Source organism: Osmerus mordax, chromosome 27 (genome assembly GCF_038355195.1).
Source record: "Osmerus mordax isolate fOsmMor3 chromosome 27, fOsmMor3.pri, whole genome shotgun sequence".
NCBI classification, from domain to species: domain Eukaryota; kingdom Metazoa; phylum Chordata; class Actinopteri; order Osmeriformes; family Osmeridae; genus Osmerus; species Osmerus mordax.
In genome coordinates, this window is record NC_090076.1 from 9,891,935 (window position 1) to 9,904,926 (window position 12,992).

The window sequence follows — 12,992 nt, forward strand, 5'->3', positions numbered from 1 at the left end:
ACACACACACACACACACACACACACACACACACACACACACACACACACACACACACACACACACACACACACACACACACACACACACACACACACACACACACACACACACACACACACACACACACACACACACACACACACACACACACACACACACACACACACACACACACACACACACAGCCAGACCAGCAGCTTTGTGGCTGAGCAGCCCCAACACACACACACACACACACTTCAACAACTAACTGTGAGTGCACCTCTAACGCAAGCTGAGCGGATTACCCACATTCCCCTCTCTCCCCGGTTCTGCCCCGCTGTTCCTCCCTGTGGCGCCTTTCTCTGTCAACTCCTGCACCTCCGACTCCAAATACCTCCACCCCCCCCCCTTCCTCCACCCCCCTCTCCCTCCTCCACCCCCCCCCCCCCCACACACACACACACACACACACACACGTCCGATACGGCTTTTCATATTAACAAAACAAAACAATAAATAAATAGAAACGGTCACAAAAATATGGAAATCCAGCTAACTCCTGTGACGCCACAGCAAGAAGCCGGGAGGGTCTAGCCTCCAAATGGGAAGGAGGTTTACGGCGGTAAGGTTAGTCCTTATTTAGCAGCAGTCCCCACTGTGACTGGCTCAGCGGTAAACAGGAGACTAGCTGGCTCAGCGGTAAACAGGAGACTAGCTGGCTCGGGGATAAACACAAGACTACAGGGGGAGCACAAGGACTAGTAGTGGTACCAGTACAGTAGAGGCGTCAGTATTTAGCTAGTAGTTACATGTATTTAGCTAGAAGGTACTAGTATTTCGCTAGTAGTGACTTAGTAGTATTTAGGTAGTAGTTACTAGTTTTTAGGTGGTAGTGACTAGTATTTATCTAGACGTTACTGTACTAACTAGAAAGAAGAGATAGTCATGTCTGACAGACATGAGTAACTAGGTACCCCTTGTCCATGTTGGAGGAGGGAGGGTTAAAACAGCACCCTCACCCTCCCTCCTCCACCTCCGCTGCCGAGTGGAGTCCAGGGGGTGTGTGGGGAGGGGGGCAGGGGACAGGGGGGCAGGAGATGAGACGGGGGCATGGTGTGCCCCTCAGGGGAATCCATCATCTTCCAGACTGAGAGCCACCCGCTGCAGAGAGCAGATAGAACACAGTTACCAACCACACTGAGGGGGTGTGTGTGTGTGTCTGCGTGTGTGTGTGTGTCTGCGTGTGTGTGTGTGTGTGTCTGCGTGTGTGTGTGTGTGTGCATAGTAGGGAGACAGCAAGGGCATTACTGAGGAAGACAGAAAGGCTGAGGGATAGAAAGAGGAAGACAGATAAGAAGAGAGAATAAAGAGAGAGACAGAGGGAGGGAGAGAGAAAGAGAGCAAATATTTTGTTTTATGCAGATTCCACTGCTCCTCCTCCCTCCATCCTCGGTATGCTGATCTGGCTGCGATGGGAGGAATGCAGAGTAGGCTTACAGACGCCTGATCCACCTCAGGACACACTGATGTCTTCATCTGAGACACCATGCATACAGCTAGCCCAGAGGAGGAGAGGAGGGGAGGGGAGGGGGGGTAGAGAGGACGGGAGGGGGCCGGGGGGATTGGCAGGGAGCAGAGAAGGAAAACAGCAGGGGGGTAAAGCAGAGGAGGTGAAAGAGAGAGGTGGAGGATAGATGAAGACAGGGTGAAGGTGACTAGAGAAAACTGTCCTCCAGCACCACGTATCTGACCTAGAATATTTAATACAGTACCAGGCGTGTGTGTGTGTGTGTGTGTGTGCGTGCAATGCCAGAAACTCCCAGCATCCTTTACTTCTCATCTCCTATATTAATCATCATAATCACATAATCATTAACCCCTCTTGATCTGGCTACACAACCAAATATTTTTGGATCCTTCTACATCACCCTTTTACAGACACACACCACGAATCAGCAAGCTAGGTTATCCTACCTACGAGGAATAAAAAGATTGTCCTGTCCAATAAGGTGCTTGGGTTTGTTATAACTGGGAAGGGAGAACCAATCAGAGCTCAGAAGTTCCTGTCACATGGCCTTGAGGGGAGGGGATAAAGCTACATCTCAACTCTGCACTTCCTTACAGAACCAGAACAGAACCAATCAAAACAGCAAATGACCCGTGAAAAACATGGAACGAATGTGTGACGTATGGATGGAATGTTGGTACACAGGATTCTGTGTGTGTATGCGCGCGTTCGATGAGGACTATGGTTTTCGATCGATGGCGACGCGTGAAAGCGTGCTCTACGTGGATGTGTTTACGTGAAACCCTGTTCTGTTCCCCAATACGGGCTTGCTTTAGGAGAGGAGGGGGGCTTCTCTCTGCACCCCCCGCCCCCCACGCCCCGCCCCCCTCCTCTCATTTGCCGCTGGAGAGCATCGGCGCCCCAGAGTACCAATGGGAGTTGCTGTCGGTCATCCCGCCCCCCAGAGGCAGGGCGATGAATGGCTGGTGGGAGCCGCCACTCACAGCGGGGTAAACGTGGCCGACCGCGTCGCTGCGGCCGATGTGGATCTCGTCGTCGTCGTCCTCGGTGGTCTTACGGTACACGGGGTTGTCGAAGTTCATGCTCTTGGTGTTCTTCCGGCGCCAGTTCCTCCACACCAGGTATCCTCCAGAGCACAGCAGGCCGATCACCACTGTGGCAAGGATAGGAACTGCATGTGTTTAACACACACACACACACACACACACACACACACACGGCGGGAGCGTTAACACAGCCAGGGGACACGGAGCGGAGCTTGAACACACACACACACACTCTCGTCTTTCCCCCTCAAATATGGCGTGAAATTAGTGCCAGGAGAGCGAGCTCTGTAAAAACGATTTGTAACTTGCAAAAAAGATTTGTGTCTCTGTAGAAAATGATTTGTGTACTTGTAAAAAAAAGTTTTGTGTCTCCGTAGAAGAAAAAGATTTGTGTACTTGTAAAAAAAAGTTTTGTGTCTCCGTAGAAGAAAAAGATTTGTGTACTTGTAAAAAAAAGTTTTGTAACTTGCAAAAAAGATTTGTGTACTTGTAAAAAAAAGTTTTGTGTCTCCGTAGAAGAAAAAGATTTGTGTACTTGTAAAAAAAAGTTTTGTGTCTCCGTAGAAAAAAAAGATTTGTGTACTTGTAAAAATAAGTTGTGTCTCCGTAGAAGAAAAAGATTCGTGTACTTGCAAAAAAGATTTGTAACTTGCAAAAAAGATTTGTGTACTTGTAAAAAAAAGTTTTGTGTCTCCGTAGAAGAAAAAGATTTGTGTACTTGTAAAAAAAAGTTTTGTGTCTCCGTAGAAGAAAAAGATTTGTGTACTTGGAAAAAAGATTTGTAACTTGCAAAAAAGATTTGTGTACTTGTAAAAAAAGTTTTGTGTCTCCGTAGAAGAAAAAGATTTGTGTACTTGTAAAAAAAAGTTTTGTGTCTCCGTAGAAAAAAAAGATTTGTGTACTTGTAAAAATAAGTTGTGTCTCCGTAGAAGAAAAAGATTTGTGTACTTGCAAAAAAGATTTGTAACTTGCAAAAAAGATTTGTGTACTTGTAAAAAAAAGTTTTGTGTCTCCGTAGAAGAAAAAGATTTGTGTACTTGTAAAAAAAAGTTTTGTGTCTCCGTAGAAGAAAAAGATTTGTGTACTTGGAAAAAAGATTTGTAACTTGCAAAAAAGATTTGTGTACTTGTAAAAAAAGTTTTGTGTCTCCGTAGAAGAAAAAGATTTGTGTACTTGTAAAAAAAAGTTTTGTGTCTCCGTAGAAGAAAAAGATTTGTGTACTTGTAAAAAAAAGTTGTGTCTCCGTAGAAGAAAAGGATTTGTGTACTTGTAAAAAAAAGTTTTGTGTCTCCGTAGAAGAAGGCGGGAACAATGCTCCCAAAACCATCTAAGCCAATCAAATATAGCCATTTCTGTGTCTAGTATCATTGGACATTTTCGTCTGTCTATCACACAAAGAACGTCAGAGAATAAGAACAAAACTAGAATGCTGATGATTTCAATGGCGAGTCATTTGGTAAGTAGTTCAAAATATCCATGTGCATATACCTTTAATGCAACATTTAAAGATTATTCGGTTAGCACACTCTTAACAGTATAAATTAATGGATAAGAGTCGTAGTAAGTTGAATAGTTTTTTGATGTAAATATGTATTCGGAGATTTAATTAGACGACCAGTCATTAAACCTAGCATTAGTTGGACAATGTGCAGCTAAATGGCAGGGAACTGCCGCGAAATCACTCAATATAGTTAATGGTTTTCATTCGAAATGAAAGCTGGCAGTAAATAATACACTCTAGAGTGAAAGATCCATATATTTGTAATTTATGCGCTTAACTTTCCCAGCCAACATTTGAGATCTATCCAGTGTGTCCAGCTCATGTTTAGTTTAGCATGGCGAATACACCAACATTAAAAAACATGTAAAGTTGTGAACGCTTAGTATGATGCTTACCGGCTGCAATTTAGCTGCACATTGTCCAACTAATGCTAGGTTTAATGACTGATCGTCTAATTAAATATCCGTATACATATTTACATTAAAAAACTATTCATCTTACTACGACTCTTATCCATTAATTTATACTGTTAAGAGTGTGCTAACCGAATAATCTTTAAATGTTGCATTAAAGGTACATGCCCATGGATATTTTGAACTACTTACCAAATGACTCGTCATTGAAATCATCAGCATTCTAGTTTTGTTCTTATTCGCTGACGTTCTTTGTGTGATACAGACGAAAATGTCCAATGATACTAGACACAGAAATGGCTATATTTGATTGGCTTAGATGGTTTTGGGAGCATTGTTCCCGCCTTCTTCTAGGGAGACACAAATTTTTTTTTTACAAGTACACAAATCTTTTTCTTCTACGGAGACACAAAACTTTTTTTTTTACAAGTACACAAATCTTTTTTGCAAGTTACAAATCTTTTATGCAAGTACACAAATCTAGCCTTCTTCTACGGAGACACAAAACCTTTTTTTGCAAGTACACAAATCATTTTCTACAGAGACACAAATCTTTTTTGCAAGTTACAAATCGTTTTTACAGAGCTCGCTCTCCTGGCACTAATTTCACGCCATACTCAAATGGAAAACCGCCCCACCCCTGCAGACACACACATGCCCCCTGAAGGTCAACACACACACACACAGTTCTTATGATTTCACACAGAGCATTCAAACAGGGTGTTCCTGGGAACAACATGGATGGAGGAAGAGGGAGATGAGAAGGGAGGAAAGGAAGGGAGGGGAGGGGAGGGGGGAGAGAAAGGAAGGGGGCAGAGGGGTAGGGAAGGAGAGAAGGGGGAGGGAGGGAGTGAAGGATAAAGGATATAGGGCGGGCAGGCGGGCGGGGAGATAAGCTGTGTCTGGCGAGGACTGGAGTTCCCATTCCTTATTTTCCTATCAGCTGGCGTGTGGAAGTCTCCCCATGGAAGTCTTGTCTAATTGCTCTTTTGTTAGAGGGGAGGGGGGAGGGGGGGAGGGGGGAAGAGACCCCTCTATGATTGGGCTCTAGCCCCCACCATCACCACTTCTGCTATAAACACCCCATTTAAGGAAACCAGGCTTTTGTGGGAATGAACATAGCTCTCCAAATGAGCACCGCAGCTTCAAGAATGTTGAAAGGAGGGATTTTAAGGAGGAGTCGTTTGGGAAAGAGGGGGGTGGGCGGTGGACGCAGGATTAACACATGGGATGCCTTTAATGAACCAGGACATGGGATCTCTCAATTATCCAGCTGAAGGTCGTTAACCCACTAAGCTGGTTTGCAGTCTAGTGAGACTCATCAGGCTGTGTGAGAGCTGAGGCACTTTTCAGGAAGGTTCTGCAGTCACCGCGTGCGTCTGATGGTTCTAGAGCAGGGTTAGGGTTGAGGAGGTAGGTGAGGAGGGACAGGGTGAGGAGGTAGGGGGGAGGGACAGGGGCTTGGAAAAACGTGACACACACACACACAAAAACTCCCTCATAGACACAAACATGCACACACACACACCAACACACACACACTTGCGTGCAGGGATAAACGAGACAGAAGCAGAGAGGAAGCTGAAGCGGTCAGGAGGTCAAGCGAGGAGACGGACGTTACTCACCTATGGGGATGACGATACCCAGAACAGCCACCGTGATGTTGTTACCCAGCAGGTAGTGTTCACTGCCGGCTGAGAGAGAGAGAGAGAGAGAGAGAGAGAGAGAGAGAGAGAGAGAGAGAGAGAGAGAGAGAGAGAGAGGACAAACATTGGACAAATGAACCAAAAATAATTAGGTTTCTCATCGGCCCTGTCAGCATACACCCCCCCCACCCTGCCGTCTCCCCCCCCCCACAACCTCTCTCCAGGTTGTCTGCATCTCCTGTTCATTCCCCAGTAATAAATCCTGACTCAGTCCCCTCCCATTAGGTGCGGCTGGCCATTAGCAGCACTGTAATTAGCGCGCTGTAATGGAGTCTTGTCTGCGAGATCAACAGCAGCGGCTCAGACACTGAGCTTCCCACACCGATAGCCTCCCGCAGATACGGAAAGACTTGCCACTGGCGTTGTCACACACACACATGTACACAAAAAAATACGGACTATGTCTACACACGTATATACTGCACACACACATTTTCCTGTCAATACAAAGTTGAGGAGTTCCCGACTCAGCAAAACGTGGAGTGAAAAAGAATCCTAAAGCATGAGTGACACCAATGAGCCCTGATACTCAAAAGGGGATTAAAACAATCTTACTAAAACCTTTTTTTTCTGAAAGGACAGGGCCTACGGTTCTTTAGAGTTTAGATGAACGTGTGTCGGGAGCGAGAGAAGCTGAAAAGAGGGTCGTTCACGGCTTTTAAGAGGGCGCAGGTCGTGACTGGCTGGCTGACTGAGCAGGTGTTACTATGGCAGCTGCTTACTGACTGTGGTCGGGCTTCCATCTTTTTTAGCGCTGCGCACGCTCTTTCCTCCGCTCTGTTGTAAAGCGGAACAGCTGATGTCGGCGAACCCGCCGATGTGCACCAAGTCGGAACGACACCGGGGATCGTGGGTTAGAAACTTGAGCCGTGTCCCAGTTTCCCCCCGCCCACAACAGCGTGTTAGCGCAGCGGTGAGAAGGCTTTCCAATTCTCTGAACATCACAACATGTTTTTGCGGCTCGTCAAGGGTTAGACACCGCTGTGTGACGATGCTCACCGAGGCAGCAACTTCCTCCCACATCTATCCAGTCCTCCGTCTCCCATCAGCCCTCCTTCTCCCCCTCCCCTCTCCCCCTCCCCCTCTCCATCCTCCCCCTCTCCAGTCACCATCAAGTCTTCCCTCCTCAAAACTTCCGTCCGTCTCTCTCTCTCGCTCTCTCTCTCTCTCTCTCTCTCTCGGAGTGATTACTGGACGGGTGACTTCCTGCACAGCACATTTATCATTCTCACCGTTTTGACTCTTCTTATCTTCTCTCTAATGGACAAACCATTGTCTCTCTGTGCTCTCCATAAACAACAACATCGCTGCTGAAAGTCCAGAGGCCGTCCTACCCTGACTGACCTGACGAGGGCGCTGCAGCACCTGATGTGGTGAAACGTGAACATGCACATACACACGTCTCTCACACACTCTCTCACACACTCACACACATACACACTCATACAGTCACGCACACACATTGCTGACAGTTAGTACTTGCTTAACTATGTTTTTATCCACTGAAAGCTTACAAGAAGTTAGGGTTAGGGTTAGGGTTAGGGGGTTCAGGTGGCTGAGCGGTGAGGGAGTCGGACTAGTAATCCGAAGGTTGCCAGTTCGATTCCCGGTCATGCCAACTGACGTTGTGTCCTTGGGCAAGGCACTTCACCCTACTTGCCTCGGGGGAATGTCCCTGTACTTACTGTAAGTCGCTCTGGATAAGAGCGTCTGCTAAATGACTAAATGTAAATGTAAATGTAAGAACCCGATGAAAGCATTGTAAGCTGAAACATTGATTTTCACTAAATCGCTGGAAGACCAGTACGAGTACAGTGACTTGTTTATCTACCCTGCTATTCTTTGCTGTCCACAACCAGATTCAGCAGGTCTTCCCAAGAGAGACACAAACACGCCTTTCATTGTTGCTCTTTTTTCTCTTTGTTGATCTCTAGATGGATCTGGCAACGCATTCAAAGAATGATTTGATGTCATGCCAATGAAGCTTAATTGGAACAAAGGGGGAAGGGCAGACAGAGAGAGTCTGAGAGAGAGAGACAGAGAGAGAGAGAAAGAGACAAATGGAGAGAGAGAGAGGTAGAGAGTGAGTCTGAGAGAGAGAGACAGAGAGAGAGAGAAATGGAGAGAGAGGTAGAAAGAGAGAAGGAGAGAGAGAAGCTGTCAGGAGGCAGGATGAGTGATGAGGGACGAGGACGATGGCTCTTCTGTCATGTGTTAGCGGAGACAGCAGAGCCACACCCCTCTCATGAGGCGAGACAGCGCACGCGTGCGTGTGTGTGTGCGTGTGTGTGCGTGTGTGCGTGGTGAATAATAGCACCATATACTGTAGAGAGCGGTGCAGTCTATCATTACATACTCTACCTGTCTGTCTCACACACCAGGAATGGAGAGGTAGAGGAGAGGGGAGGAGAGGAGAGGGGGAGGAGAGGAGAGGGGGAGGAGAGGGGGAGGAGAGGAGAGGGGGAGGAGAGGAGAGGGGGAGGAGAGGGGAAGGAGAAGGGGAGGAGAGGGGGTGTAGAGGGGGAGGAGAAGAGGGGTGAATGAGAGGAATTTTACGTGGGTCAGTAGTGACCCTTCCCTGCTGTTTCCATGGCATATGGCAGTAGCAGAAATGATGGTAATGATTTAAAAATGCAAACACTCGAGACAGAGACACACACACAGTTCTGTAAATGAACACATTTCAGATGAAAATAGAATCTTATAATTCTCCGCAGCCTCTAATCCCAGTGCTCAAAAGTAGCATTTTATACTGTCACAAACTGAAGATCAAGTTAACAAGCTGCTTTCTATCCTTGTGACGACCATTTTGGGCTTGTTGTGTCTCCCTGGAGACACAGACACAAACACAAAGGCACACGCAAACTCTGTTTACCTCTGTGAGAAAGGTTGGAGTTCTCTTTCTGGATGCTGTTGGGGGTCAGGTTGGGGGCCAGGGGGCTGAGGGTGGAGGTTCTCCGGGGGCCACTGGTGGTGGTGGAGGGTGGTGTCCTCCACTGAGGGGTGGTCCTGGGCGACGCTGGCAGGGGCGACGTGGTGGAGGTGGTTGGCCGTGTGGTCGAGGGCCCTGGGGTGGTGCTGGTGGTGGTGGTGGTGGGTGTGGTGCTGGTGGTGGTGGTGGTGGTGGATGGAGCGGGTGTGGTCGTCGTGGTGGAGGTCGGCGTTGAGGTGGTGCTGGGGGTGGTGGTGGTCCATGTGGTCGTCGTGGCTGAGGTGGTGGTTGTAACCGCTGTGGTGGTCTTGGGCCTTACTGCCGGGAAGAACGTGAAGAAGAAAGAGGTTGGAAAATCAAGATGCTCTGGTAACGCTGACAGCAGAAGCCAGAACACACAGCTTACACCAACAGACATCTCAACAAACACAGCGAAGCTTAAGGCTCCAAAGTGCCTTCACGGCCCTGACGTCTCCACAGTCAGAGAAACAGACGTCTGACTGAACACTCCATGTTGTATGAGCCTATTGACGATGTGTGTGTGTGTGTGTGTGTGTTGGAACTTAGAGGAGATGATGGGGTTAGAGGGGCACAGAGGACACTGTACTCCTATGAGGGGGAGAAGGAGGAGGGAGGGGTTACGGCGAAACAAGGGGGATGAGGAGGAGGAAGAGGAGGGTACAGATATTACCCATGGCACAGCGCCTCATGTCCGGGCCCAGCTCCATGTCGTCGGGGCAGGCGCAGGTGTACTTGGGGGAATGGTCGGTGATCTGGGGCGCCTTGAGGCACAGGTACTCACACCCCCCGTTCGGCAGACTGCCCAGGTTACACGCGTCCGGGGCTGACAGGAAACAGAGGAGACTCGGCTTAGGGATGAGGCCGTCCACACAGACAGGAACACCACACGCTACACGCTACACGGAAGCTAACTCCAGCTCCTGTTCCAGCCCTCAGCTACGGTGTGAACAAGGATTAAACTTGTACCTCACCGGTCCTAAGCGACTTAGAGAGAATGTTTGAAATGCAGGAGGTCTGACGGGAGGCAGGGAGGCAGCTTACATGTTACTGTATAGGGTGCTGCAAACGATGCAGAGAAACTGCAAGAGCCTTCCACACATCATATATAATATCTCTTCATAATATCTACTGTACTGCACAAACTTGACTTCAAAGTTCGGCTCACTAAAGGGGTGTGTGTGTGTGTGTGTGTGTGTGTGTGTGGGGGGGGGGGGGGTTGTAGACACAAAGTCTGAAAAGAGAAAAGAAGAATCTCTTCCTGAAAAAATGTGTAAAAGTTAAAAGTAGCAGAGTGAAATGTTATCTCTGAAAATGATCACAAAAACGGAACAGTTTGAATGGAACTGTGGAGGAGTAATGAGGTGTTCATCGACGATTCTCTCATTACTGGTTACTGTTAACAGCTGTGAACTGTGGGACAAAAGGAAGACAGGAAGACAAGGACAGAGATAAAGAGAGAGACAGAGAGACAGAGAGACAGAGAGAGAGGGAGAGACGGAGAGAGAGAGAGAGAGAGAGAGGAGAGAGAGAGAGAGAGAGAGAGAGAGAGAGAGAGAGAGAGAGAGAGAAACTCTTGAAATACATTCTGCAGCGGTAGAAGAACTATAATGAATATTTCAACCAGAGACAAGAGATGACAGCACAAGAGAGAGAGAGAGAGAGAGAGAGCAAAAGTTAATTCAAATGTTCCCTCATTGAGCCCTACTTATTTTTTTCCCTGCTCTTGTTGGCATTTTGGAGACAAACATGTTTAATTCTTTGATTTATCTTTCAGCAGAACCGCTGATTTATTAATGAGGGAGTTCAATTAGCTCCTCTACTGGCACAGACCACGCTATGAGCAGACTGAGGAGGGAACAAAGGAGAACACACACACACACCCAAACACACACACACACACACACAGACTAACACAGAATTCTGAGCAACCAGAGATGTATATAGTATGAGTATTGACACACAGTCAACCAATTTATTCCTGGCAACAACAAAAAAGAAAGAAAAGATAAGATAAGCATGCCAAAAAGAGGCAGGTTTGCTGCTAGCAAGTGAGTGTGTGCTGTGTGTGTGTGTTCACTTGTGTGTGTTTGTGTGTGTGTGTGAGACCTTTAGGCTGTCTGAGCTCGTGGAACACCACCACATCCAGAGGGTTGTTGAGGTGCTCGGCCAGTCTGGACACGTCCTGACCCGTCAGGCGGTTGGCGCTGTAGATGGCCTCATCCTCCAGGTCCGTCCAGTACACACGGTCCTGACAGAGAGAGAGGGGCAGCGTGGGATACGGTCAGTCCTCCAAGCATGCTAACCTCATGATGTTCTCAGGTTGCTCCACTTGCAGACAGATACACAGGCGGGATACTTGGCAACCTGTTGGCATCATTTTGAACTCATTCCATGCTCCCTCCCGCCCGCCCTCCCTCCCTCCCTCCCTCCCTCCCTCCCGCCCCTCCCCCCTCCCTCCCCTCCCTCCCTCCCTCCCTCCCGCCCTCCCGCCCTCTCTCCCTCCCTCCCTCCCGCCCTCCCTCCGCCCTCCCTCCCTCCCTCCCTCCCTCCCTCCCTCCCGCCCTCCTCTCGCCCTCCCTCCCTCCCTCCCTCCCTCCCTCCCTCCCTCCCTCCTCCCTCCCGCCCTCCTCTCGCCCTCCCCTCCCTCCTTATCATCCTCTCCAACACCGAGAGATGAGACACCGGCCGTGCAGCGGTTGCCAATGGAAACCTCAGATCGGTCCCGCTCGCGTGGACGGAGAGAGACGGGGGAGAGAGAAGGGGTGCAGCGCCATTGAAAGAGAGAGACAGACGGGCGGTAGAGAGAGAGGGACAAAGAGCTATTTTAAAAGCAGAGTTAAGTGATGTTTAGCTAACTTCCCTCCCCTCCCTCCCCCATCTATCCTCTTTCCCTCTATCTCTCCTGTCTCTCAATCTCCCCCCTCCTCTCTCCTGTCACTGTTACCTCTCTGGTGCCGAGGCTGCATCAGATCCGACACTGCATTGCAGCCACATATCCTGCCGGGGCTTATCTCTAGGATCAAGGTGAGTGTCTCATGTCTGGGTGTTAAGCCCTGCAGACAGCGCGGCCCAGGCTGTTAAAACAACTACCCTTCACTTCCACACTTAACACTAGGCCCGGCTCAACCCCACTAACCTTAACGCTTACATCAGCAGTTCCACTTGGGAAAAACTGATGTGAGCTCCACTAACCAGTGAACCAGGCTGGGAATATGTGAGAATATTGATTATTTAATGGTTTTGGGTCCTTTGAATGGATGGTTTCTAGGACCCAGTAGAACAAACACACAGCAGGACTCAGGAAGTCCTTTACTGCTGGCTTTAAGCCATGTGGAAGTTTGTGGTGTACGTTGGCGTGGGGTTAAACTCTGGACTAGGTTCTTGGCCTCTCCTACAAGCATCAAGCCTGTCACTCTGCCAATATGTTCTACACTTTTACATCCTGTTCATCTCTCTCTCCTCCGTCTGCCATTCCCCCAGGCCAGCAGACAGCGGTGGAGCAAAACTAAAAACCATTGTTCTCCAGTTTTGCTGTTCAGTCATAGGACCCCAGGGGAGACATGAGAAGGTGTGTGTGAGAGTGTGCATGTGTGTGTGTGTCGGGGGTCTACAACAGTGATGTATGGCCCCCCCCCCCAGTTCTGAAGCCCCCCAGCCTGGACGGCTGGCGTTCGATGACTCCGTAAAGGCTTTTTTAATTTGGTGGGTCTCCTGGCAAACTCAGCGCTGCAACCAGCTGCAGGCGATTAATCTACAGGCCTGCGCTGCTGCCGGCCCAGTGGAGATCTGGACACACACACTCACACACACACACACACACACTCACACACGACGAATGATGGATTTCCCCTTTCAAACAT

The 12,992-nt window shown here is 48.7% G+C and overlaps 1 protein-coding gene across 1 annotated transcript in view; it reads right to left on the reverse strand.

The window, feature by feature from the left end:
• Positions 1–518: 518 nt before the first annotated feature.
• lrp8 (low density lipoprotein receptor-related protein 8, apolipoprotein e receptor) overlaps positions 519–12,992 on the reverse strand; it is a 30,959-nt gene continuing 18,485 nt past the window's right edge. The window contains exons 2-7 of the mRNA XM_067230233.1: positions 11,239–11,380; positions 9,803–9,955; positions 9,055–9,429; positions 6,099–6,167; positions 2,497–2,684; positions 519–1,146 (exon numbers count right to left, since the gene is read on the reverse strand). Coding sequence (XP_067086334.1) covers positions 1,108–1,146; positions 2,497–2,684; positions 6,099–6,167; positions 9,055–9,429; positions 9,803–9,955; positions 11,239–11,380 — 966 coding nt within the window. The 3' untranslated portion in view covers positions 519–1,107. The remainder of the gene's footprint in view (positions 1,147–2,496; positions 2,685–6,098; positions 6,168–9,054; positions 9,430–9,802; positions 9,956–11,238; positions 11,381–12,992) is intronic.